This window comes from Sus scrofa, chromosome 14, assembly GCF_054392235.1.
Source record: "Sus scrofa isolate SSC_HxYL_T2T_F1_AM1 chromosome 14, Sscrofa_HxYL_maternal_Yorkshire_Landrace_v2.0, whole genome shotgun sequence".
Lineage (NCBI taxonomy): Eukaryota > Metazoa > Chordata > Mammalia > Artiodactyla > Suidae > Sus > Sus scrofa.
This window is the reverse complement of record NC_139396.1, coordinates 69,256,509-69,284,476: the sequence shown is the minus strand read 5'-3', so window position 1 is coordinate 69,284,476 and position 27,968 is coordinate 69,256,509. Positions and strand designations below refer to the sequence as shown.

At 47.0% G+C, this 27,968-nt stretch overlaps 1 protein-coding gene and 1 long non-coding RNA gene across 6 annotated transcripts in view; one reads left to right on the top strand and one right to left on the bottom strand.

The window, feature by feature from the left end:
• LIMK2 (LIM domain kinase 2) overlaps positions 1-27,968 on the bottom strand; it is a 62,038-nt gene that overhangs the window by 29,248 nt on the left and 4,822 nt on the right. For 3 of the 5 annotated variants that reach the window (XM_005670864.4, XM_084993847.1, XM_084993846.1), the window contains exons 1-2: positions 26,252-26,359; positions 14,587-14,686 (exon numbers count right to left, since the gene is read on the bottom strand). In XM_005670864.4, coding sequence (XP_005670921.1) covers positions 14,587-14,686; positions 26,252-26,267 — 116 coding nt within the window. In that variant the 5' untranslated portion in view covers positions 26,268-26,359. Of the gene's footprint in view, positions 1-14,586; positions 14,687-26,251; positions 26,360-27,968 lie in introns of those variants that run through there. The other 2 variants (XM_084993845.1, XM_084993849.1) reach the window with 1 other exon arrangement.
• On the top strand, positions 16-27,686 carry LOC146396645 (uncharacterized). Its single transcript, XR_014825966.1, has 6 exons — positions 16-807; positions 2,459-2,526; positions 20,429-20,559; positions 20,983-21,144; positions 23,249-23,331; positions 25,710-27,686. It is a non-coding gene; the product is annotated as an uncharacterized LOC146396645 (long non-coding RNA).

Sequence of the window (27,968 nt, the reverse complement as noted above, 5' to 3'; positions counted from 1 at the left end):
CTGTTCCAGCGGCGCGGGCGCAGTGAGTCGGTGTCTAGGAATGTGAGCAGGAGGTTGCAGGCACTCTCCATACCCTACTCCCCTCACAAAGGACTCAATGGGTGGGTGGGCATGTAAGGACTTTTCAGAGCCACAGAACTGCCTCCCCGTGGAAGAGGTGCAGCTGTCTCTCTCTGTATTGAGTTGAAGCAGAGGCCCCCCTCAGGTGGAGTCCATCTGACCCCCATAAATGCAGACCTCAGGAGGAATTATGAAGGACAGATGACCAGATGTGAGCTGCTGACGTCTCAGCCCAAGTGTGTGTCTCCTCAGGGCCAATTTCAAAGGTCCCAACCTCCTCAGAACTGGGAGGTGAAAGGTCACAGTGGAGGCTATATTTCCAGTCCCTGACCTTGGAATACTGCTCTTCTAGGTCCCAGAGCAGTTGGCAGAGGATTCAGCAGTTAAGGCTACCAGAGGCAACTGCTGGGACCCTTAGGCTGGCAGTGATGGACAGGCTAACATGGCAGGAGAGGTGCTAATCTCCTGTACATTTCACAAGTTGGAAACCTGGGGTGGGGATGGGGGGTGCAACAAGCTGACTCCTCAGAAGCAGCTGAGACACAGGGCTTCAAGGCAGCTCTGAGAGGCTGGAGAAGACAGACTTCAAGGCCGGTGGCCCCAAGTAAGCATTCTGGGGGGCAGGGTGAATGAATCACCCCAACCTCATCTGAGAAGGCAGCTCTGGTCAGATAATCTGAAGCCCAAGGAACCATGTCTGTGCAGGGCCCTCTATTGGCCAGGACTCCAAACAGGGATGGAACTCAGGTATCTTGGAAGGGGAGCAGTGTCGCCCTGTCTCCTGCCTCTGCCCATCCCCCCAATTTCAGCTCACTTTCCACACTACAGCAGGAGTCAGCTTTCAGAAATGAGAGTCCCAGCAAATCTACTGCTAGAAATTTTGCCCAGAGAACTATTCCTACAGATGTGCCAAAACATATGTCCAGGACAGTTTACTACTGAAAGATGAAGAACAATCCATGAGTTGATCAGTATAGGAGGGCTTAATACAATCACACTTCCATGCAATTGAATACTATGCAGCTGCTGAAAATAATGAGGTAGATCCTAGGTCCTGAAACAGAAATTGTCCTGGGTAAGGGGTTATGTGAGAAATCTAGGCATCAGAGGGCGTGTGCAGAATGACCTCACTGTTTCAAAAGTCTATGTATATAGGAGTTCCCTGGTGGCTCAGGAGGTTAAGGATCTGGTGTTGTCACTAGTGTGGCTTGGGTCGCTGCTATGGCGGGGGTTCAATCCCTGGCCCAGGAACTTCCTCACACCACGGATGCAGCCCTATGCACACAACCCTGACAGACCACCTGGCAGGCTCCAGTGTGTGGTTATCAGTTTCTCTTTAGGGTAGTGAGACAAGAAGGAGGGATGAAACAGCATTCATTTTCTACCTCGTTGCTACCGTTTACATTTTTCTTATATTTCCGTGCTGCTTTTTAAAATGATAAATGGATAACAACAAAAAAGAAGTCCCATGGTTTAGAGCAAACACCTCCTCACATGTTTTTGGAGTGCTCCTATCCAAAGGGAAAGTCTGCCTGGATGCCTAGGCTGTTTCTCCAGCTTCCCTCCCAGGGTCACTGCTCTGGCCACCTCCTGCCCTGCTCCAGTTCCTGCCCCAGCCATGAAGGCTCTCCCTGGACCATCCCCAAGGGGTCCTTAGCTTTGCTCCTTAGCTTCTTCTGCAGCCTCCTCCACCTCTAGCTGGTGGCTATCTCCTCCCTTCTCCAGGCCCACCTCCAGCAGAGCAGTCAATTCTCCTCTGGAAAGGGTTTCCCTGATATGTCCCTAAGCACATCACACACAGGAGGGGCTCAGAGCCTGTATCTGTCTACCTCTGGATCAAGGCATGAGGCCCACACCTGGCACCTGCAGATGCCTGGTAAACAAACATATGATTCAGAAGCACCACTATGAGCAACTTCTTATTTATTTCAGGACTGCATGTGCGGCATATGGAAGTTCCCAGGCTAGGGGTCGAATTGGAGCTGCAGCTGTAGGCTTACACCACAGCCACAGCAACGTCAGATCTAAGCCACATCTTCAACCTACACAGCAGCTCACAGCAACACTGGATCCTTTAACCCACTGAGCCGGGGCCAGGGATCAAACCCTCATCCTCATGGAGACTAGTCAGGTTCTTAACCTGCTGAGCCAAAAGGGGAACTCCACAAGCAACTTCTTGAATGTTGATGGTAATGAATGTTTGTAAAGCATTTTCAACTTACAAAGGGCTTCTATGCTCATCATCCCAGTTAATCCCTACAACAACCTTGCAAGGAGTACAGCACAAACAGGGCAAGGGAAGCCCAGCGATGTCAGGTAATCCATTCGAGGTTACTGCTGGGACTGAGATTTAAAGCCAGATTTGCTGACCTGAGATCTCATGTCCTTTCTTCAACAGGAGCCCGAGCGAGGTGTTTAGGAATCCGGTCTCTCCAATACCAACACAGGGAGGACCCAAAGTGCTGGGTATGTTGAACTCCTGTATCTGATTTCTCTGGATTTCCTGCCCACATTCTTAAGGTCAGGATATCATCAAAGAGTTTATCAAATGCATTGTGGAAATCAAGAGGGTCTCATGACTAGAAACCCAGTGAAAACATGAAGTCAGGTCTGACGAGTCATGACTAATCCACCACTGCTGAATCCTAGGGATCAGCCCCTCTTCTAAGTGCTCACGTCCACCTTTCCAGCATCTGCAAAATTCCAGAATTCCATCTGAATTCTGTGAAGAAATCAAGCCAAAGGGATTAGGAATTCACTTTTTCCAGGATCTCTTTTTCTTCCTTTTTGAAAACTGGGCCGGTTAGCCATCTCCATTCTTATTTCACTATTAGGTCCCCAATGTCCAGTATATAGCAGGTGTGGAACAATTACATTTGAGGGTATTACCCCACTCTCCACAGTTTCCCAAAAGTTACCAACGGTGGTTCTGCGGCTGTGCTGATAAGATCCCCCTCACTTTCTTTCTTAAGCATATTGGGAAATAATTTTTCCAGTCTGAAAATCTAAATACATTTCATATGACTGGGTACGTACATCATGGACTTTCTACTCTCCCTTTGAAGTTTCAAGTTCATGAGCTGTAAAACAAGGGACTGGACTATATTTCTAAGGTTCTATCCAGATTTCCATGATATCTGATTACACTGGATGCCAAGGACTGTCTTTTGCCCAGTGTTTGTTAACATGACACCGTGTTCCACAAGTCATGGACACTTGGCTGCTACACTAAAACAAGTTCTATAAGCCTTGCTGCACTGAGGTAGGCTTGCTCACATATGCTTTCATGTAATTCTCACAATCCTGTGAGCCTGGGTGTTATCTCCTTTTTACGCATGAGGAACTGAAGCTCAGAGAGAAAGTTGCCTAAGGTCTAGGGAGGCAGCAGAAGTGGGATTTAACCCAAGACTTTGGATTCCAGGTCCAAGACACTAAAGTTGCCTCAAATAAATATATTATACTTACTATTTAATTTATAGTGGCATTTCTGAAAGTGTGGTCGGTAGAACAGCAGCATCAGATGTCCCTGGGAAGCTTGCTGAAAATGAAGATTCCTGGACGTACCTCAGGTTGCTATAATAAGAACTGCTGAGACTGAGCCCAGAATTGCATTTTATATAAGCCCTGTTGTTTCTGAGGCAGACTGAGGACTGAAACCACTGCTCTCCTCTTTCCTGTGTGCTCTTCCACTCCATTCCACTCTACTTTCACACAAACCCCAAGAGGTGGGCAGGACAGATCCCCTTGCTACAAATGAGGAAATGATTGCAAGGCAGCTGGTTCATCTTCTTATTCTGGATGCAGCTTAATAAATAAATGTTTGGTGGCTGACATTCTGCAAAGCCTTGGCTCACGGCAAACTTCCACATTCCTGGTGCTGTTCATCCTCATGTGTAACTAACCCACAGCAGCTGCCTCGCTCTTTTTCCTCAGTGACACTGCAGGGGAGCTCAAGGTACAGTGGGGAAAGGTGACTCCAGAATATAGGGTCATCTCATGAAAAGGCGACCTTTGGAACTGAAACAAGTTAACAAAACACAATGGCTGACTTGAGCCAACTTCAAAAACAGTTGCTGCTGCAAGAGAGAGAGTGCTATTGATGGCAGCGAAGTGGGGCACCCTGCCTAACCAGGACCACTCCCAGCAGCCTCAGGGAGGTAGGACCAGAACACTGGACATGCAGAAGAAAACCACCCCAATTCAAATCCAGATTGAGGTACTGGGAGGCCTTTCCTGGTAATGAGGAGGAGTGTGAGGAAAGACAGCTTGTTAGCACCCTTTCAGCACTGCCCAAAGTAGGAGGAGGGATTCTAGCCCTTGGGGAAAACTACAAGGCAAATTATTTAGCAAAGCAGGCTGGGCAGTGCAGAAGACATGCCATCCCTCAAGGCCACAGCTTGCTGGTTTTAGACTCTGAAGTGACACTTACAGACAGAGGTTTATTCCACGCCCCTCCGCCCCCTCAAAAGAAAAGCTCTTGCCTGGAAAAACACTGCAGAGCAAGAGATGGTGATGATGTTGATGATTTGCATTGACAAAAAACAATTCGCCCAACAAGCACTGAGTGCACGCTGTGTTCCCAACACTCTGCCAAGCTCTGGGTACAAAGATGAACTCAATGTGGTTCCAGACTTAGAGAATTTCCTACTCTGAGAGTGATGTTAGATGTGTAAACCAATGCAGACAGGGTCACGGCCTTGGTTATGCGAGGAGACTATCAAAAAGGAAGAAAAGATCTCCCCTGATTGGTGGGGAGGAGTGAGGGTGCATTCAGGCAGGCATCCAGAAGAAGGAACAACACGTGCAAAGCACTGAGGCAGAACAGAGTAAGGTCCGCAAGCTGCAGCACAGGGCATGTGCAGAGTGAGCAGAGAGGAGGCTGGGATGGTGGGAGAAGGGAGGGCAGACCACCAACGCCCGGTCACCCACAGGCAGTAGGAGTTCTTAGAGGTGTTTAAGTAATAAGCAGAGGCTCCCCACGAAGAGGACACAAAGCCTCAAAACCACCAAAGAGCATGCTGGTCCCTGGCTGCCTGTCTCCCTGAATGGGTATCTATGTTTCAAGTCTACAGCTGGCCTCATACATCCAGGTGAAATCTGTAGCCAGCTGGTGTTCACTAACAGCTGACCATGGCTTCATCCTCAGACCACATCTCCATCGAGTTGGTCACTTTAATCGCTGAGATTTGCCTGTTTGGGCACAGAGGCACATAAGAATGGGGTTGCAACCCCTTACAGATAATTATCCACTGTTGCTATGTGGTATTAATATTAGGAAACTGAATATCTAACATGCAGTGTCGAATGCTGAGTTTGCACAGACATTCTTCTCCTGGCTGCACTGGGAAAGAATGCTTTGGATACCTTACATCTCCAGGCAATGCCTGGCAGAGAAGACCTGAAAATTTCACCTGACTGACAACAAACTTGCTGTGTGATCTGAGGTGAGCCATTAAACTTCTCTGGGCTTCAACTTCTTCATCTGTAAAAGGAAGGAGTGAGGTGAACAAAAAATTCCACACCAGTAGGTCAGCGCTGAACACCCAGAGACCTTGCTTGCCAAGGCTAGTATCACCCTGGTGAGTGACCCTAATGCAGGCATTTTTGGCCTTTAGGCCCAGAAACAGGACTTCATAGTATGTGGAGAGGTGCAGATATCCTAGAATAGATCTGTCCTAACCATTTATCAACCTCTGTCCATTTATGAAATCAGAACACCCACATCCCCCTCATAGGTGCTGCCTCCAGACTCTTCCTGTTATCAAGAATCCTAGGAAGCCAAATCAGGCATCAGAAGGTTGCAATGTGAGCACGGATGCAAAATAAGGGGAAATGAGCAGTCATGAAGAGAAACTTCATTCTGACAGTAGTGAGCCAGCCAAACCAGCACTGCCTCCAACAAAGGACGCCCTTCTGGTGACCAAAATCAGATTCTGTATCTTTATATGGACATGCTTCTAGTTTTGCCTTTTTGCTTTGTCTTACTGCTGGCCACTCATTATTCTAATGGTTTTTAAACCAATTTTTACGGAAAAAAAAATTTAATTATTTGAAACAAACAAACAAACAAACAAAACATTACTTCTTTAGATATGTAACAGTCACCAATTCATGTACTAGCCAGCTCTGGAAGACATCTGGCTCCCTGGTAGCTACTAACAAATGGCCAACAGTCATGAGGGCCGACTCTGTGCATGGCCCTGGTCCCACCAGTGCTGCACACTTCACTCACTCACCCCTTACAACAATGCTAGGAAGCAGGCAGTAGGTTACTTTCTTCACTTTATAGATGAGGAAATGAAGCACAGAAACGGTAACTTGCCCAAGGTGTACAGCTAATAAATGGCAGGACCAGGATTTGAACCCAAGCAATATGGTTCTAGAGTCTGTCTTAACTACCCCACAATACTGCTGGTACTAGTACTGGATTCATTACACATGGATTCAACTAGTTTAACTCCTAGAGGACATACTTCATTTCCAAATTCTTGGGGAACTGCCAACCCATTTACCTTCTCCCTACCATGAATCATCCACAAGTAAAAGATATTTTTTTTTTCCACTTTATAGTCAATGGACTTCTTTAGCTAATGCCATCCTTCAAAGATTTCTAAAAATTTTTTTAAAACAAATGAATTTTAAAAACCTTACAATCAGATTTGGATTTGTCAGATTTCAGGGTAGTTCATAACTAGTCTGGGCTAGAATAGTTGAACTCATTCTTTCTCTCTTCAGGGCTTGTTTCTATTTGGATCATACCTACAGAGCAGCACAGCTCCAGATCTTCTGCTGACTCCTGGGTCAGCCTCTCTGTCTCCTTTGGGGGCAGAAGACAAATCTTTTAACTTCTCACCTCGACACTTGCAGGCAATTTTCCCCAACAACTCAAATGTCCGGAACTAATTCATCCCTTGCAGTTACAGTAACTGCAGCCACAGTGGCTGCTAAGGGAAGGATGTGGGGAAGAGGAAGGGCAGGGAAAGGCCTGGCTTACATCACATCTCTTGGCCACTCCTGGCAATTCATTCAACAAATATCCCTCCCATGCCAACATGCGCTTAGTGGTGACACATGAGGGGCAAAAACCCCTGTAGTCCTTGACCAAGTCATGCTTACATGTCAGAGATCTCAGGATGTCATCCAGGAGATGATCAAATGAATAAATGTGAAATTAAATCCATGAAAAAGCTGCAAAAGGAAGATCTGTGAAAGCACAAATCAGAGGCCATGGCCTATTCTGTAACTGTTTCCCTGAGACATCCACATGTTCCTCATCCAGGTAAAGATGTGAAGGATAAGCAGGTGTTAATTAGGCCAAAAGAGAGTGAGGGAGCATTCCGGTCAGACAAAACAGCAAGAACAAAGGCCTTGTCAGAAGGAAGAATGGCGGCATGTTTTGGGCCTGTGAGGAAGAGCAGTGAGGCTGAAGTGGAGGGTAAGGGGAGGCTGTGGAGAGAGGCCAGACCAGGGATCAAATCTGGGGACCTATATCACAGCTGCAGCAATGCCAGATCCTTAACCCACTGTGCCACAGTGGGAACTCCCAGACTTTATTATTATTATTTTTTAAATTACCATTCTGGCTGCTCTATAGTGAGTGGAGGGAGGTACAGAGTGACTATGAACAGTTAGAAGGCTACTGCAGTCATCCAGGTGAGAAATGATGGTAACCTGGAACAGGGTGGTGACTGGAGAAACGGAAAGTAGTAGGTGCATTCAAAATATAATTTGGAGATAAAACTGACAGGCTTGAATGTGAGGATGAGCAAGAAGAGTCACGGTTGGAGTTCCTGTCGTGGTGCAGTGGTTAATGAATCCGACTAGAAACCATGAGGTTGCGGGTTTGATCCCTGGCCTTGCTCAGTGGGTTAACGATCCGGCGTTGCCATGAGCTGTGGTGTAGGTCGCAGACTTGGCTCGGATCCCGCGTTGCTGTGGCTCTGGTGTAGGCCGGCAGCTACAGCTCTAATTAGACCCCTAGCCTGGGAACCTCCATGTACTGCGGGAGTGGCCCAAGAAATGGCAAAAAGACCAAAAAAAAAAAAAAAAAAAAAAAAAAAAGAAGAGTCACGGTGAAGGACACCTGACCACTGGCTTGGGCAGTGGGCAGGTGGCAGAGCCATTCAATGGGAGAGGTTATAGTGGAACAGCCAGTTTTGGAGGGAAGATTCAAAGTCCAGCTGGGTCTCAGATGGCTGCAAGACATCCAATGGACAGGTTAAGCTGACAGCAGGACGGCTAGTCTTGAGCTCAGCGGCAAGGTTTGGAGATATTGATTTCATCAGTATGTGGAGTATGTGGCCATCTGTGTGTGGAGGATGAGGAGCCATGGGGGTGGGCTGGGGTCGGGGAGACCATCCAGGGAGAAAAGAGTGAGCGTATCTGGAGGAGCAGCAACATTTCATAGCTGGATGGAGGAAGATGAGCAAACTAGAATGATCAGAGAAGTGGGGGAAAACCAGGGCCATGGGGAACATCAGGGAAGCCAGGGGAAGGGAACGTTTCAGAAGTGATAATTATAAAAGCTAACATCTATAAGTCTTACAGCCAGGTACTGTGATAAGGCCTTTGAATATGTGATTAAATTTAGTCTGCACAACACTCTTCTGAGGTGGGCACCATTTCAAAAAAAAAAAAATTTTTTTTTTTTCTTTTTAGGGCCACACCCATGGCACATGGAAGTTCCCAGGGGTCAAACTGGAGCTACAGCTGCTGGCCTTCGCCACAACCACAGCAACATGGGATCCAAGCTGTGTCTGAGATATACACCACAGATCATGCCAAGCCAGATCCTTAACACGTTGAGTGAGGGCAGGGATCAAACTCATGGATACTAGTTGGGTTTGTTTCTGCTGAGCCTCGACAGGAACTCCCACTTCACATTTTTATAGATGAGGAAGCTGTGGCAAAGAAAGGTTAAGGCGGTACTCAAGAGGAGCTGGGATGGAAACCCAAGCAGCTTGATTGCAAATTCTGATTGACTTTCCTACCTCCAGGGCAGTTCGAGAGGCTGTACCAGATGAAGACTGAAGAGTGGCTGGTGGACAGACCAGTGAGGCTGTCCTCTGGAACACCACTAAGGGGATGTTTCAGCAAAGAGACAAACAGAAGCCAGGCCAGAGCCCACTATTAGGAATGCTCTAAGTTATTACCTGTTTTTCAGCTGTCCAAGGGAGCCAGCTAGGAGATCAGGCCAGTATGTCAAGTCTGTGTCCCCAACAGCAGCTAACGGGATACTTTAATGGAGTGGATTTCTGCTCCAAATAATATGTGAACAGCTGAGGAGCACAATGTTGCCACATGCCTGCTGCTGACCCTTTACACGACCCCTCTAATATTTTCAGAGCTCTTTTATCCATCTGTGACCCTTTCGACTTCATGAGGTGGGTTACTTCTACCACAGCTTAGAGATAAGAAACTGAGGCTCATCACAGCTAAGGAATTTGCCCGAGGTTACAGAGCTGGTCTAGCTCAGCTAAGACTCAAATCCACGTCTTCTGACTCCAAGTCCATTGTTCTTTTGTGGGAGCCACAGTGGAAAGAAGACCCCTCTTAGTAACCAGGGAGACCTGACTTCAAATGTCAGCTCTATGTGACCCTGGGCAAGTTAGCCTTTCTGGACATTCCTGTTTAGTATAAAATAGAATTGCAGTGTTCCTGTGAGGGTTGAATCAGAGAGTCTAAGTGAAACTCCCAATACAATGCTTAGTAAATATCAGTTGTCCATCCCTATCTCTACCCAATCTCTCCATCTCTGTCCTGGACAGCCAATGAGGGGCTTCTGTGGGGTCTTGGTTTTCTCTTCCCACAGAACAGAGCAGGATTAAGGGGTGTTGAAGGTCACATGCTATTGCTACACACTAGGTGTTCTCCTGTGTTCATGCGAGAGTGCCCTATGGGGGCAGACGAAGGTCCAGGTATTTCTCCTTACCCTTCTCCCCAGCTCCCTGTCCAAAAGCCAGCCTTAATGACCTGCCAGAGATAAACGAGCAAACTGGAATCAAAGGCTTGGGTCAGTAAACATAGCAGCAACACCAACAATATAACAGCAGATGGCAGGGTTGCTCCACTGGAGTGGGAGATCCAGGAGAAATTTATAAGCACTTTTATGGACACTAGAGAATTCATGAAGCCTTTGAACCAATGCCCTTTAGTGTTACCTGACACCACCAATGTGTGGCTGGAAGGGTGATTTCTTTTCACCCTGAAGTGACAGAAGAGGAAACTGAGCCTCAGGGAGATTAAATGACTGTTTAGGAATGCAAAGACTCTGGTAAGCAAGGAGTCAGGATGCCTGGGTTCAAGCCCCAGCTATGCTACTTACCAGCTCCATGACTGTGAGTGAGTAGCCTCCATTTCCCTATTTGTAAAATGGATAGGACCAGTACCAAAGTTATTAGGTTGTTGTAAGAATCAAATGAGATAATGTACATGAAATGCTTAGGACAGCATCTGGCACAGAGTAAGCACTCAATAAATGATATGCATTACTGTAATAATCATTCTACTGCTCTTGTTTGGATGGGGAGGGGGCAAGAAAGTAAGCATGGCTTTCACATCACAGAAAATACGCTGTTGCCAGCCAGCCCGTAACACCAGTCTCTGGTGGCTACATGTGTTTCTTCACCGGCCTTTCTTGGAGTCACAAATTTAAAGGAAATGGTCTGTAGCTTGATGAAGTGACAATAGCTTTCTATTTCTGTTTCTGCATCACCCCTTTTCCAGAGGACCATCTTTAGAAATCAGTTCTCAAAAGAGAAAGCTCAAATAGTCTGTGTTCATGATCCTGAGAAAGGAGGCCCTGAGCAGTTCCCAGGAGGCTTACGAATGGTGGGGTTTTTTCTTCTGATAACGCTGCCAGGAATCAGGTCAAACCACAGAGTCCCAGGTAGGAGCTATAAAGACTAAAACAAGCAGCTTTTCCCTCTTCCCGTGACCCCTCCTTCTCCTTGGCCAAACACCCCTGATGAGGTTGATAGGACAACTGTCACAAAACTCATTAAGGTTCTCTGGTCTGACAACATGCCAAGAGACCAGGTCACCATCCAGTGCTCCACACTTCACCCTCAGCTACAAACAATGTGCAGTCTGGCTGCTTTCTTGGCTTCCCCTGACGAGAGGGAGCCAGTTCCAGATCGCTTCAGAGAGAATGGCCCTGATTCTAGAACCAACAGCACTGCTCAAGGAAAAAAGGAGCCCAGAGGTACTTAGACTCCAATCAGGCCCGTTGGGAAGGCTGAGAAGAGGAAGCAGGAGGGCTGGTCAGCCAGGCATCCAGAGATCAGAGGGATCCTGGCCAAGGACAATCAGACTAGAGCACTTCCTGGAGGTCCATTAGTTGGCCTCCACCGCAAGTCCCAGGTCTCAGCCTGAAGTGGCTTCCTATTGTCCCAGGCACCTGAGAAGCTGGCAGAAGGCTATCAGAGGCAGGATTATGGATGTGGCTGTAGACAAAGGATGGGTTAGAGTAAGGAGAAGGCAAGGGGAGGAGTTTGGGACAAACCCCAGAAACTTCTCCATTCAATATCCAGCCCCACCCTGTGACTAGGAAAACAAAGGAATGGGGGAAGGGGAGAAAAGTTATTTCCTTTATTGTAATTGTAGCCCAGCTGGGAAAGAGTGGGCTGGAAGGGAGTCAGGAAGAACAAATTTCTTTGGGTAGCATGTTCAGAGGGTCTGGCTTCTAGCAGGCCTGCACCCAGACACTATGAATTCATCAGAGAATCACAGATGAGCTGGGGTGGAAGAGACCTTAAAAGACCAGTCAGGCTGATGCCTCCTGCTTCTCATAACCCAGGTTGCTTCTGAGGTCAGATAAATACAATCTTTCCCAGCTCTGAAGACAGTCCTATGATTTGGGCAAAAGCCAAATTGGCTCCAAAGCAGCCAGTTTCCCCAGGCTCCATCTGAGGTCTCCACACCATCTAGTTGTCTTGGGAAAGCTAGGGAATCTGGAGATGCACCCCTTGAATAGAGCAGAATCAGAAAAACACTGTCCTTGAGGCAAAACTGTAAACTGGAGACGGAACCTAGATGCTCTGCTTCCCCACAGGTACTGTCTTTGGTCTAACTGCCAGGGTGGTTCAAAGCCAACCTCAATCTTGAGGATCCACATCAGATGACCAATGTGTTAAGAGAAATAAACATATGCATGTAGGTGTATACAGACACACACAACATAATAAAAAGTGACAAACACTGATTATTAAAGGTTTTCTAGGAGTTCCCATCGTGGTGCAGTGGAAACGAATCCGACTGGGAACCATGAGGTGGCGAGTTCGATCCCTGGCCTTGGTCAGTCAATTAAGGATCTGGCATTGCTGTGAGCTGTGGTGTAGGTTGCAGATGCGGCTCGGATCTGGCATTGCTATGGCTGTGGCAAGGCCGGCAGCTGTAGCTCCAATTCGACCCCTAGCTGGGAACCTCCATATGCTGTGGGTGTGGCCCTAAAAAGAAAAAAAAGAGAGGTTTTTTTATGTGTCAGGTGCTATGTGAGGGACTTTATATAGGTTATCACATTTAATACTTCCGAACAACCATGGGAGATACTATTCTGACGCCATTTTATAGATGAGGTGTCTAAAGTTCAGGGAAGTCATTTAAAGCCAGTTAATAAACTGCACAAAGCCAGGATTTGAAACTAGACAGTCTCTTCCATAGCCTGCACTCTTTTCCCCCAGGATAATGTGCCTTACTTCTTTATGAACATGTATTTGTGCGTGTGTGTGTGTCTGTCTTGCACACACACACAGTGCTTTCTCCCTCTTTTTTTTTTTGGCCATGCCTGTGGCATGCCTAAGTCCCCACACCAGGGATTGAACCCATGCTACAGCAGTGACCTGAGTCATAGCAGTGACAATGCTGGATCCGTAACCCACTGTGCCACCAGGGAACTCTCACACAGTGCTTACAAGCTAGCATCTCACAGACCTACTGGTGACCAAGACTTCTGTTCTAAGGCCAGCTCTTGTCATCCATGGCCTCTGAAACTTTCTGTCTTTTTAGTTTCATGCCTTGCATCTGTGATATGAAGGGTTTATATCATATAGTAGGTGGTTCCTCTAGGTATAGGAGACCCCAGAAATTCCAAAAAGAATCTTGTTCACCCATTCCCACTTATGGTGGAGAGAAGCTCTTCATACAAATAGGAAAACAGCAGGAACAACATGACCATATGGGTTGAACACCAAGGAGAGCTGCAGCCTGGGAACTCCCTGGTTCTGATGCTGCTCGTTTGCCTCGGCTATAAAATGAAGGGCTAGCCAAAGGTCCCTGCATCTCTGACATTCTGCTCCTATCTTACTATGAGGCAAAGGAAAAGTAGAACTGACTTCCCTGAGGGTAAAAGGAGGAGGAACCAAGGCAATCAGATCCACAGAGGAGATTGGCGAGCTCTGAGTTAGAGCTGAAAACACAGAAAAATGTTCCAACTCTTCCAGAGACCAGCGCTCCAGGCCAACCCCCCACGTCTTGCCTGGGTGGAGGCAAGTTCTTAAAGGTCAATTAAATTACATGAGAGCAGCACAGGCAATGCTTTGCAACAGGAGCTGTGTGGGGGAGATGGAATTTCTAGCACAGGGTGCCTGTCTACAGTTTGTCTCATTCTCAGACTGTGAGCACAGCCCTACCTACCACTTTGGACCACAGGCCTCTGATGAGGAATGACTGCAGGCCAGGCACTGTTCTATGCTCTGGAGAAAACAAAGACAAGCCCCCACTCTGGAGGGTTCCAACCATTGAGTGGGTGCCCACCACATGCTGGGGCCTTGGTATATATGATTTCATTCAATCTCAACCAATCTATGAGAGAGATTATTCACATCTGTACTTCCGGACAAGGAAACTGAGCTTCAGATACCAGGAACACATCTGACTTTATTTATTTATTTGCCTTTTAGGGCTGCACCTGAGGCATATGTAAGTGCTTGGGCTAGGGGTCAAATTGGAGCTGCAGCTGTCGGCCTACGCCACAGCAACACCAGATCCAAGCTGCAGCTGTGACCTACATTGCAGCTTATGGCAACACTGGATCATTAACCCAGAGTGGAGTCAGGGATAGAACCTGCATCCTCATGGATACTACTGCTGAGCCACAATAGTAACTCCAAATCTAACTTGAAAGTCTGTTATTTTCAAGAAACTGAGGTACCTCTAAACAATACTCTAAGTGCTATAATAAGCATAATAACAAAAATCAGGAAACTAGGGAGGTATCCTGGGGTAAAGAAGAGCTGGCTCTGCCAACTGCACTGAAAATAATCAGTGGTGCAGCCTTGCTCTCTTCACCTCTAAAGTCAGGATGCTGGGACACCCTGGAAAGGGCTTCTCCACTTTCACCTGGCATAGGGGACCACTGATGTTTGATCACATGCTCTTTGTGGGCACATCCCTCTTTGCCCCCTCAGCCCCCTCCCTGCCCCTGAAATGCAAACTCTCAAGTCAGAAGTTTGTTTTGTACTTTCCAGAAAATGAAATGGCACCTGGACCATAGTGTACTGGCAAAGACAGGAACGCAGATCCACTTACCGGAAGCAGGAGCTATGCCAGGCCTCACTGACTGTCCTGTATAACCTCTGGTTTGGAGTGACATGGTCTCCACAGCCCCGGCACCTCCAGGCATCTTCACCTGCACACAAAATCAAGGGGTTTAGAGGCCAAAGTAGCAGGGGAACAGGGACAGGATCCCTTGGGTGGAAGGAGACTAGTTAATGGACTCTCATATCTGAGAGGGTTGGGAGACGCTATGCTGGATGCAGTTTCTTCCTTCACAAGGTCCCTGATGAGCATCCAGCTCGGGGCTCATCTCCCCAGGGGTAGGGAATCCATGGCCTCAAGAGTAGTCTCATCTCATTTTTTTATTTTTAGGGCCTTACCTGTGGCATATGGAAATTCCCAGGTTAGGGGTTGAATTGTAGCTGCAAGTGCTGGCCTACGCCACAGCAATGCCAGATCCCAGCCACATCTGTGACCTACACCACAGCTCACGGCAATGCCAGATCCTTAACCCACTAAGTGAGGCCAGGGATCAAACCCGCATCCTCATGGATACTAGTTGGATTCATAATTCACTGAGCCACAATGGGAACTCCTCATACCACCTTTTTAAAAAGTTCTGGTTGTTCCTTTTTCGATCGTAACCTGCCTTTTCCTAGAACCTTCAGCCCTTGCTCATAGTTCTGACCAGACAAAATGCATAAGGTCTCTTTCTTATCAGGTCAGGCTTTCATACATCTATCCCCCGGCAGTACCCAGAAAAGTCTCCTCTCTATGTTACACATGCTGCTACCTTTTCCTACCCATCAAAAGTCCAGGTTGTATAGATTTTCCATCACCCAGCCTAGGAGCTCATTCATTCAACCAACATCATGGGTCTAAACTCTACATTGGAGCTGCTGGATAAATCACTCCTGCTCTTGAGTTGCAAACCCACTGGAAAAGAAACATTCTTCCAGGAGTTCCCTTGGGTCACAGCAGGTTAGGTATCCAGCATTGTCACCATGGTGGTCTGAGTTACTGCTGAGGCACAGGTTCAATCCTTGGTCCAGGAAATTCCACACACCATGAGTGTAGCCAAAAAAAAAAAAAAAAAAAAAAGAGAGAAACATTCTTCCATACTATAATTTTTCACTGAGATATTATTTCAGAGGTATAAGCAAAATGCTATTTTATGGAGTTCCCATTGTGGTGCAGTGGTAATGAACCAGACTAGTATCCTTGAGGATATGGGTTTGATCCCTGGCCTCAGTTGGTGGGTTGGGGATCCGGCGTTGCCATGAACTGTGGTGCATGTTGACGACATGGCTTGGATCCCGTGTGGCTCTGGCTGTGGCTGTGGCCTAGGCTAGCAGCTGTAGCTCAAATTTGACCCCTAGCCTCGGCACTTTCATATGCCTCAGGTGCGGCCCTAAGAAAAAAAAAAGGCAATAAATATATAAATAAATAAAATGGGGAGTTCCCGTCATGGCTCAGTGGTTAGTGAGCAAACCCGACTAGCATCCATGAGGACGTGGGTTCATTCCCTGGCCTCGCTCAGCAGTTTAAGGATCCAGCGTTGCCGTGTAGGTCGAAGACACAGCTTGGATCCTGCACTGCTGTGGCTGCGGCGTAGGCCAGTGGCTACAGCTCCAATTGGACCCCTAGCCTGGGAACCTCCATATGCCACAGGTGCAGCCCTAAAAAGACATAAAGAAAAAAAAAAAAAACCAAAAAAGTGCTATTTTAGTTCAGAGAATGAAGTTATGAGTATAGAGAGAACAAATGTTTAATTAATGCCTTCTATATGCCAGGTGCTAGTTGCTTTCACATACCCAATCTCATTTAATTCTCAAAACAATCCTGTGAGCCCCAGGTATTATTATAATACTTTAACAGATGAGGGAACTGAAAATTGGGGCCAAGAGTGGAAGGCCAAGTGGCAGAGTTAGCTTCCCAACTCAGGTCTGGCTCATTCTAAAGTCCATGCTCTTTCTAGTTCCTGCTCATTCCACTCAAGAGCCAGGAAAGTCTTTGTAGTGGCTGAGCCTTTGAAAGATGGGGCATATTTACTAAAGGCTGAAAAAGAATGCGGAAGGGCTGTGTAGGCTGAGAGATTAGCATGAGCAGTAGCATGGAGTTGGTCTACGTCCCTCCAAAAGGGACAAAACACAATACTCCTGGTGTGGCTCAGATGCTAACTTTTTAAAATAAAGAGGGTAACCGAGATTAAGCTGTGGTACCTGACTTAGCCCCAGAAAGCAGAACAAGGTAGTTACAAGACTCCCTTGTGCACCCTGTGTGTGTGGCTTTGTTCTCTCCGGGTAACTCCAGATTGCCACAGGCACAGTGACAATCACTGGACCCTGTTTTATAGGCAAAGGGGCCATGAATAGACAATGCATGGCTCCAGGCACTTCAAGATTACTTGGGGGTGTTCTGGAGCTGCCAGGGCAGACAGCTGTCCTCAGCCCAGAGGAGAGTTAAAGGCTGGCAGAAGGCTCAAGGACCCTGACCCGCCTGCTCTTCTCCCAAACAGACCATCACCTCCTGGATCTAAACCTCTCAGACTCCCAAGAAGAAGGGGCCTTTTTGTTTTTTGGGTGGTAGTGATCAGACAGTTCACCATCAACCTCACAAACTCCAGAGCAGAAAAGTCTGAGAGGCTCACTCAAACTCTGTTATGGGTGAGACAGGGAATTAATGAGAGGGTTTTTAATGAACACAGACATCCATGAATCTTCTGAGTCCTGGAGGTCCCAGGGTGAAGCATTTTGGGAACTCTTATATGGAAGTGCTTTTTTTCTCCCCCCCGTCTTTTTAAGGCTGAGGCTGCGGTATATAGAGGTTCCAAGGCTAGGGGTCAAATTGGAGCTGTAGCCGCCGGCCTACACCACAGCAACGTCATATCCAAGCCACACCTGTGACCTACACCACAGCTCATGGCAATGACGGATCCTTAATTTGCTGATCGAGGCCAGGGATTGAACCTGCGTCCTCATGGGTGCTAGTCAGATTCACTTCCACTAAGCCATGATGGGAACTCCTGGAAGAGCTTTTAGAATGCCCTGCCCACCCCTGGCAAACCTCATTATTTTATGTCGCATCTTGTTTCTGGTTTTTACTTTTTAACCTAAATCGAACAGTCTCTGACCTGACCACCCACTTAACAATTCAACATGGTGGTTCTGAGTGACTTCTGGTTGTTTCCAAAATTCAGGAAGAATCAGGACTTTCCACTATGAGGATATTCAAGATAACTTGTTAAGGCCACACTCTCCATCCAGAGCCTGCCCTGATCTCCGATCCTGAGAAACACAAAGCCATTCAACTCTTACTTGACACCTGCTCTGTGCTGGGCACTGGGGAGCAAAAATCAAGACCCCTACTCCCTCCTCTCATATCCACCTGGAACCACCTTCTAAATGGCTCTCCAATCCCTCCTTGTCCTTCAGCACAGCCCGAGGTCAGGTCTTTGGCTTCTTTTCCTGGTGTATTGCAGTCTCACCCAGACACCCCGATGTCCAGAGAACTCAACTGTTTAGCACAGCACTCCTGGTGTGGACCACACCCCCAGCCCAGCTCTTCAGAGGGAATCACCACCACTCCCTTCTTCACTGGCTCCTTCCAACTGTCATTTAAATAAGTTCAAGCTTGGAGTTCCCTTGTGGGGAACTCGATGGGTTAAGGATCTGACGTGGTCACTGCAGTGGCACAGGTTCAGTCCCTGGTCTGGGAACTTCCACATGCCACTGGTGTGGATAATAATAATAATAATAATAATAATAATAATAATAATAAAGTTCAAGCTTTTCCCATTTAAAAAAATACAGGAGTTCCCGTCGTGGCGCAGTGGTTAACGAATCTGACTAGGAACCATGAGGTTGCAGGTTCGGTCCCTGCCCTTGCTCAGTGGGTTAACGATCCGGCGTTGCCATGAGCTGTGGTGTAGGTTACAGACGCGGCTCGGATCCCGCGTTGCTGTGGCTCTGGCGTAGGCCGGTGGCTGCAGCTCCGATTCGACCCCTAGCCTGGGAACCTCCATATGCCGCGGGCGAGGCCCAAGAAATAGCAACAACAACAACAACAACAACAACAAAGACAAAAAAAAAAAAAAAATACAGACCCCACTTTCTCCTCTAGCTACTACCCTTGCTTCCCCTCTTCACAGCCACATGTATTAAAAGTTATCTAAGAGAAAACAAACTTATGGTACCAAAGAGGAAAGGGGGTAAATTGGCAGATACAAACTACTATACATATAAAATAAACAACAAGGTCCTATTGTATAGCACAGGGAACTATATTCACTATCCTATAGTAAATCATAATGGAAAAATATGAAAAAGTATATACACACACACACACACATATATATATATATATCTGAATCACTTTGCTATACACCAGAAAGTAACACAACATTGTAAAACAACAATACTGCCTTTTTTTGTTGTCTTTTTAGGGCTGCACCCACGGCATACGGAAGTTCCGAGGCTAGGGGTCAAATTGGAGCTAAGCTACCAGCCTATACTACAGCCACAGCAACATGGGATCCAAGCCGCTTCTGTGAACTACACCACAGCTCACGGCAATGCCGGATCCCCGACCCACTGAGCAAGGCCATGGATCGAACCCGCATTCTCATGGATACTAGTCAGATTCTTTCACACTGCATCACAACAGGAACTCCCTCAACTATACTTCAGTTTTTAAAAAAAAGTTGTCTACACATCACTGCCTTCATTTCTTCACTTCCTATTTACCTCACAATCCACTGCCATCTGACGTCCACCCCCACCACTTCTCTGAAACTGTCTCCCCAAGGTCAACAGTGACTGTTTATTGCTAAACTCAATGGACATGCCTCAGTCACTCTTTTAGCAAATATTTACTGCATGCCAACTATGTGTCTAACATTGTGCTCGGGAAAGAGCAGCAAACAAGGGAGAGATTAAACATAGAACACATATTAAACAATAACATAATTATTTTAATTATAACTGGGGCAAGCAGTATGAAGGAGATATCAAGTTCATAACTAAGCAAACGGAATAGGGCAAACAAGAACATATTCCTTAAGGAAGTAATTTCCAAGCTGAGCTCTAAAGGATGAACAGAAATTAACCAGGCAAAAAGGATGAAAGGGTAGCAATGGAAACTGGGATGGTGGGGAGGTATGTGCAAAGGTCCTGAGGCAGGAACACAAACTCCTCAAACATCACTAAAGCTGGCCATTGTCAGCTCCAAAGGACTAGGGGAACCAAGACAGCTCCCTGGCCTATTACAGTCCCTCAATAAGCCATTTACTGAAGGAAAGCGGCTCCAAAGAACCTTTATCTTTCATTATCTCTTAAAAACAGATGCTCTAGTCACAACTTGATCTATTTTCTATTCTACCACATACACTTATGTTCTTGCATCCTAATGGTCACACCTCAGGCTAACAGGATACTTTATTTACCCACCTTTTCCTCCCTTAATCAGACTTCCATCATTTTTTTTTCTTTGCTATTTTAGGGCTGCACCCACAGCGTATGGAGATTACCAGGCTTGCGGTTGAATCAGAGCTACAGCTGCAGGCCTACACCACAGCCACAGCAAGGGGGTTCCAAGATGCCTGCAACCCACACCACAGCTCACAGCAACACCAGATCCTTAACCACTGAACAAGGCCAGGGATCAAACCCATATCTTCATGGATCCTAGTCGGGTTTGTTAACTGCTGAGCCAAGAAGAGAACTCCCGACTTCCATCCTTCCTTGATGGTCCCCCAAAGGGAGGCAGTGTTGGTTTCACTTTGTCTATTACCTGTTTTATACTATTTGTTCTAAAATTACAGTTCATCATGTTTCTGACTCCTTTGGTCCCGTTCTCTCTGTACCACTGCCCCCAGTTCTACAGGGCAAAGACTGCATCTTGATCATCTTCAAAACACCAGGGCCTAGCATAAAGCGTGGTCAGAAGAGACACTCCTTTGTGTGGCAAATCCAACTGAAAAGTTGGACCCAAGTGCCAGCTGTAAAGGTAATTTCCAAAGATAAGCTCCAACGGTCAGCAGCGATGAGTCACCTGGAATGTGTTCTGACTCCCCTTGTGACTACCTACAAGTAAAGTCACAGGTAGATGCACAGGCCTCATCTGAATGCTGTACCCAAGGGAGACTCTTTCACCCAGAGCCTTCAGCCTCCCAAGCCCAAACCCTCTTCAAAAGAATCCTTGTGGCCTCTTCAGCTCCCTTACAGCCCTGAAAGTCAAAGATCCTAACTCTCTTATAGCCTTCATTCTAGCAGAGGTAAGAGAAATGTTATAATACAGAGTCTTGGAGATTTCTGTGAGGCCCAATCTATAGAGTCCAGTCTACCTGAGACAGTCTTCCTATAGGAAAATACCTCCTTGTACCAGGCTGTTCACCTCTCCCTCTACTGTGTTTACCTCTCTTATTTGTAGGCTTATCAACAGTGGCTACTGATTGTCAGAGTCCAGAAAGGGAGCTTGACTAAGTAAATGTTCCCAGCAGTTTCAAACAATACGGAGCCCTTGTTAGGTGTTTAACACCCAGAGAACTATGCCTTCACAGTTATTATTGGGATTTGTGGGTTTTGAGAAGTGGTAAGTATGTAATACAAACAAGGTGAGAATTGTAAAAAATGGCTCATTACAAAGGTTCCCACCATTCAGGATTTTTTTTTTTTTTTTTCTTTTTTGGCAGCCCCACGACATATGGAGTTCCTAGGCCAGGGATCAGATCTGAGCCACAGTCTCGACCTAAGCTGTGGCTGTGGCAACAGTGGATCCTTAACCCACTGTGCTGGGCCAGGATCAAACCTGTGTTCTAGTGTTTCTAAGACACCACTGATACTGCACCACAACAGGAACTCCCAACCTTTAGGATCTTTTGAATACTGGTACAAAATATATTCAGTTCATACACACTTCTCTCTCAAATTAATGATCAAACAATCTGTGACTCTACTGGGGCAGCCACTAGGGTGGTTGGATGGTAATGTAGGAAGAGCCTTTAAAAATCATCTACTTGGAGTTCCTGTTGTGGCTCAGTGGTAATGAGCCTGACTAGTATCCATAAGGATAAGGGTTTGATCCCTGGCTTCACTCAGTGGGTTAAGGATCCGGTGTTGCTGTGATCTGAGATGTAGATCACAGATGTGGCTTGGATCCCACATTGCTGTAGCTATGGTGTAGGCCAGCAGCGATAGCTCTGATTTGACCCTTAGCTTGCAAACTTCCATGTGCTGTAGGTGTGGCCCTAAAAAGCAATATATATATATATATTTTTTTTTTTTTAATAAAAATAATCTACTCAAACCCAGCCCTTTCATTTTCCTGAAAGGAAAATGGACTTGAAGAACGAGAATTGAGTTGTCTAACCATCAGAAAGCTGGTCTGGGAGAGGCTCAAATCCAACTCTGAGACTATCAGACTTTTGCATTTTTATGACCCTAGGCAGCATCAGACAAGCTGAGACATGCTCAGTTTTCAGTGGAAGGGCTCAGCTTGGTACCCCAGCTCAGAGCCTGTGCATTTCCCACAGGACACTAACATTTACCTTAATCTTGGTTTAAAAGCTGGGTTTCTGCAAACTAGTCCTTTTCCTACTTCAAAGTCATGAGAAATCCCTAAGCACTAAGAGTTCATGAGAGCATAAAGCCTGGCCTGAACCAACATGCACAGATCCCATCTTTTCATTTGAGAAACAAAAAAAAAACCTTTGGTGCTTCTCATGTAACACTAGACAATGAGAACCAGGAACAAAACCCAGCCAATACAGCTCAGTACAGAACAAGTATGTTAACTGCTATGCCCCCTGGGAACTGGCAGGTCGGGTATATAAACCCAACTTGTTCCAGGATAAAGCAGGATGCAGAGGGGCAGGGCAGCAACTGGTAGGGAACAGCCAAGATAGAAAAGATCACATTTTAATGATGTTACTACCAACAAGACTAACAGTAATCACTGACGTTCCTCTAGGTACCCTCCCCTGTGTCCCAAAGGCTTTTCCTCCTCACTGGCATACCAAATATTACCAAAGGGAGTGTCTAAGAAAGAGAGATTAGATGCTTTTTAAAGGAGCTTCTGGACTTCTCTGGACCTTAGAGTCTTCCTTCATAAAAGGAGGAGTCAAATTACTCCTTCTAACTCCTAAGAGTCTGTGACACCAAACCAGGGGCTTCTCATTTTTCAGATTAAGGCATGGACATAGACATCTCAGAAGATGCTGCTGTTCTCTTCTGCTTTTCTTTAGTTTATTAGGAAAAATTTGTAAGGGTCAAGCAGAGGAACTAGAGCTAGACCTTGGTTTGAAATCTGGCTCTGCGTCCTTGGGCAAATTATTTAACCTCTCTGAGCCTGGCTCTCAATCTTTAATTTTTTTAAAGAAAGTAAAGAAATAACTTTCTCTCCCAGTTCCTATCAGCAAGTGGAAATATATCTGACATATATTATGTTAGTTTCAGGTGTACTGCATAAGGATTTGACATTTGAATACATTATGAAATGACCACCATAATAAATCTAGTAGCCATTTGTTCCCATACAAGGTTATTACAATATTACTGACCATATCTTTATATATTACATCCCTGTGGCTTATTTATTTTATAACTGGAGGTTTGTACTTCTTAATCCCCTTCACCTATTTCACCCCCCCACCCCTGTCTCTTAATCTTTAAAGAGGTTAATAACACCTACTTTACAGCATTACCAAGAGGATTAAGAGAAATACATAACCTACGTGAAAATACCTCCTGCGGTGCCTGGCACTTAGCTGGCAACTGAATGGTGAGTAGCTTTTCTTATTTCTTTCATGTATATCTATGGGGCTGGCAGGGGGAAAGGTTGAGCCAAATACACTAACCTCTAAAATCTGAAGGGAATATTTTCAAAACAAATTCAGCAAATGTTGTCTATGTCCCATGTACAAGACCCAGACTAGGCTACACATTTCTGGGGCCCTCAGCAGAGTGCTCAGGGGTATGAGGGACAAGGATATGTATAAAAATAACACATGCCAGAGAGGGACAAACCAGGTGCTGGAGGCAGGGCAAGCTTGGCAGAGTAATAAGACACTTGGTAGAGAAACAAATAAGACAGATGAGTCCTGTGGCTTTTGGGCACTCATGTTCTCACTTCCAACCATAAGTTTACTTAGCTGTGAATGAGTAGGCATTTTCTTATCTAGGGGAAGGCCTACAAAGAATTTCTTTATCAGGTTAGTCCTGATCTATCACTAGTTGAGTAAAAAAAATCAACAACAAATCCATTTTTCCCCCTGGGTCTCAGTTTCTTTACATATAAAATAAGGAGAGTTATATTATCTCAAGTCTCCCCCAGCTCTAGCATCTGTTAAAATTTCTAAGAGGTAATACTTGGCACAACCCAATGCCTTAGACATCACAGGTACTCAGTAAATATTTGATTTCTTTGTTGTTGATTCTCCAGTTACAAGGGAATCTGAGTTGTCTTGGAACACAGCTTAGATAGGGCAGGTAAAAGTTGAAGCCCCACTTCCTTCTCTGACTCCATGGGAAACCTCATTCTGGTGTCTGTGATACAGAGATGAAGCACCAAATGTGAATCTGGAAAATATGACCTCTGACCACCACCATTTATTTGGCTATGGAACCCTGAACAAGTAATTGCTGAACCTTAGTCTCCTCATCCATAAAAAAGCCATACTTGGCTTCCTTTCAGCTCTTCAAAGGCACCATATGCCTTCCTACTCAGGGTCTCTTTATGCTATTCTCTCTACTTGGGAAGTTCTTTGTCTTTTCTTAGCTGGACTAGCTTCTACTTATCCTCAAGGGTCAGTATAAACTTGATTTTTTTTTCTTTGGCCGTACCTGCAGCATGTGGAAGTTCCTCGGCAAGTGATCCAAGTCCTGCAGTGACAATGCCGGATCCTTAACCTGCTGCACTATAAGAAAATTCCTAAACTTGCTTTTTTAACACAATTATTCCCTATCCTCTTACCTCTGGTGCAATCGTACAGCATTTATTTCAATTGCTTATCTCAGTTACTATGGCATTTATCTCAATTGTTACCTCAATTATTTACTGTTCATCTCTAGGACTGTAAGCATCCCAAAGGCAAAGATTATATCGATTTTGTTCATCACCATACTCCTCAGTGTTTGACCAAGTACATGGTACAGAAGCATCCAACAAATATTCTCACAGAAGAATGTACAGGCTGGAGTTCCCATTGTGGCTCAGTGGTAACAAACCTGACTAGTATCCAGGAGGATGCGGGTTTGATCCCTGGTCCCACTCAGTGGGTTAAGGATCTGGCATTCTATGGCTGTGGCATAGGCTGGCAGCTGCGGCTCCAATTCAACCCCTAGGCTGGGAACTCCCACATGCTTCAGGTGTGGCCCTAAAAAAAAAAAAGAATGTACAGACTAATGCATCTACAAACAGTAATGCCTCTAGACAGCTTTATGAATCACTCAGAGAAAAACTAATAAACACTACTGCACTCTAAGATCTTTCACAAGTTTCTGAGATTCAAGGTTCAGAACAGGAAACCTAAGCTACAGAGGTTAGGAAAAAACCAATGGAGATCACTTGAGCTAAAGAACTCTGGAAGCTAAAAAACAAAAACAAAAACAGAAAAACAAAGAGGAAGGGACAGGGAGTATTCCTACCCCTAGCCCTCCTTCTCCAGAAGCCTATTATCAAGAATGAGGAGAAAATCCCATACTCCCATGGTGAGGAAGTGACCCACTGGTGGCCTGGTCCTTGTATTCAGGATGGAGGAAGTGACTGTCCACAGGCTGAAAGCCAGGAAGCGGGGGCAGATTTCCAGGACAGCCTCCCTCCTCCACTATTCCCTCCTGCCAGCTCTAGAAAGCTTCTGGACGCTGACCCTGGTCGACCTAAAGGCTAGGCCACCCACACAGGTGGCTGGGAAACAGAAAGTCCCTGGTGCAGGGAGACAGGCCAGGAGGGCAGGAAGCTGCAGGGTGGTGTGAGTGACTGGGAGGGGACCGCAGGCACAGCCAACCTAACACTGAAGCTACCCTTCACCCTCATAAGCTCTTCTTTCCAGGAGGTGTTTGGCCACATTCCTCTCCTGTGTCAGAGGGACCAAGAGGGCCCGAGCCCCTGGGGAGCCTACCTTCCCCAGGAATAATGCTCCACTTTCTCTCTCCCCCCAGGTCGTGTCCCAAAACCCAAGGGAGCCCACACTGCCCTTTTCTCGCAGAGAACCCAAGACCCAGGGGGCCGCAGGCACCGAGACACCCGCCAGAAGCCTCGGATCCCGTGAGGGGAGTCAAACTCCTCAATTTTCCACAGAAAATCCAGAACCCGAGGTATACGCTCCATCCTCTCAGAAGTGCTCCCAACTTTGAGGACCCCGTGCTCCTCACACTCCCCAAACCCTCTAGGGAATCCGGATCCTTCAGCTTCTTTAGAAAGAGTTTTGAAGACTTTCGGTCGCCAAGTCCACAAAAAAAGATGCCGCCAGCATCCCTTCCTCCCAGGGACCTCAACTCACGGGAAGTCGCCCAAGCCGCCCCGCCCTCCCTCCACAACTTCCCAGTCTTCGGGAAGCGCGGTGCTCACCACTCCCAAATTCTTCCTTTAAGGAGCCGGGGCCACCCCCGCCCCGGGTCCACTCAGCCCGAAACCCCCGAGGGGCCGCCAGCTCCCCTCAGGCGCCCCGGGCCCGGGACAGGACTGCTTGGCCCTTCCTTACCCGCCTGCGCCGCCATGGTCCCGGAGGCGCGGAAATGGGGAGGAGGCTGGGGCCACTGCAGCTCCGCTCAGCTGCCACCGCTGCCTCAGGCGCGGGAGGATCTCAGCCCCGGGCGCGAGGGATGCGCCGCCTACGGCGCCCGGGGAGGACCAAACCGCACCTGGCACCGGGGCCCCGCCCGCCGACGCCCCGCCCAACAGACGCAAGGCCCCGCCCCGGGACCCTGACCCGCCCACCGGTCGGACTCTTTGGCGGCTCTGGTGCCCCCTAGCGCGAACGGCGTCCTCGGTTGGTGCCTGAGCTGACGAGGCTGCGCAGACGCTGCGCAGGGTGGAGATCTCAACACAGAGGACCCTCAGCCCATTTTACAGATGAGGACGGCTGAGGACCAGAGGGGACAAGTTTTGACTAGCTCAGAATGGCTTAGCTCATTGGGGGCTGGGCTGGGCTGGGAAGGCAGGCTCTTCACTCCCAGTCGAAAGCTCTCTCCAGTAGAGTATTTGGCATCAAAAATATGAACATGGTGAAACCAGGTTTACCCCACAAATACCTTTGGGGGGTTGGGGGTGGGCTTTTCTTAGAAGCTTCCAGCTCAGAGAAGCCACTTGTTTGTGCCACTAGGAGCAAGCTGACACTCAGCGGTCAAGTAGGTTATACAAATGAGCCCAGAACACCAGGTCTTCCAATTTTTCAAGACAAGTCAAAAATCCAGGTATTTAGGTGCAATTCCCCCCCCCCTTTTTTTTTAATGTTGCTAACATTCAAATTCTAAAAATGCCATGTAGGTCAAAGGAAATATACCTGTGAACTGGATTTGCCCTTTGGACTATAAAGAAGAGAGCACTAGACTAGGCCTTGGGACAGCAGACTGGTCTCTGGCAGCTATTAGCTGGCTGAGGGGCTTTGAGAACCACTTCCCTCACTGGGTTTGGGTGGGGACTGAGGTCCTCTGTGTGACGAAGGGTCTGTCATATCAGCTGGTCCCTCCCATCAGATTCTCCTGTGCTGGGTCTTTGGAAACTGCCATTTCTTTAGATCAGATTTAGGTCATGAGAAAAACATACAAATGACCAGGAAGGGACAGGGATGGGGCCTGAGGAAATGGATGACACTCCTACCAAGGACAAAATTCAACCAGCACTCGAGTAAGCAAAGGTGAGCATAATTCTCCCTTCCTGCCCTGATCCTGTAGTCCAAACTAGATGCAGGTCAGATTTTTCTCCTCTGGGTGTAGTAGGTAGCTCCTGAGGTCCTGAGTGTGAGGAAAGTGCTGAGGGGTGGTGGAGGTGATGTACCTGGCTTTCCTTAGGTCCTAGGAATCCTCTTCAGCAGTTGGCTTTAGTTTCTGAGGAAATTTCTGCTCTGACTACAGTAATGATGAGACTATGTATTGAATTAAAGTGACGGGGATCCAGAGGACTCTCCTGACAAGCCACCTCATGGCTAGCAAAAAGGAGCAGTATTTATTTGCCCTGCACATGGAAAGAGGTTATAGTGTATGTTCCCTACCTAAGCCCTTGGCAGCTTTGGAACCAAGACCCCTGGGAGTCTTCCTTCTTCCTCTGTCCCTCAGCAAAGCACCCAAATCTGTCTCTTCTCCCTCTTCACTCTGTCTTGTTCCATTGTTTTCACACCTCCAGCCTCACAGTCTTCACTAGCAGGGACTGGAGAGATAAACAATTCTCTCAAGTTCCCCTATCCCCACCCCAGGGAAGTT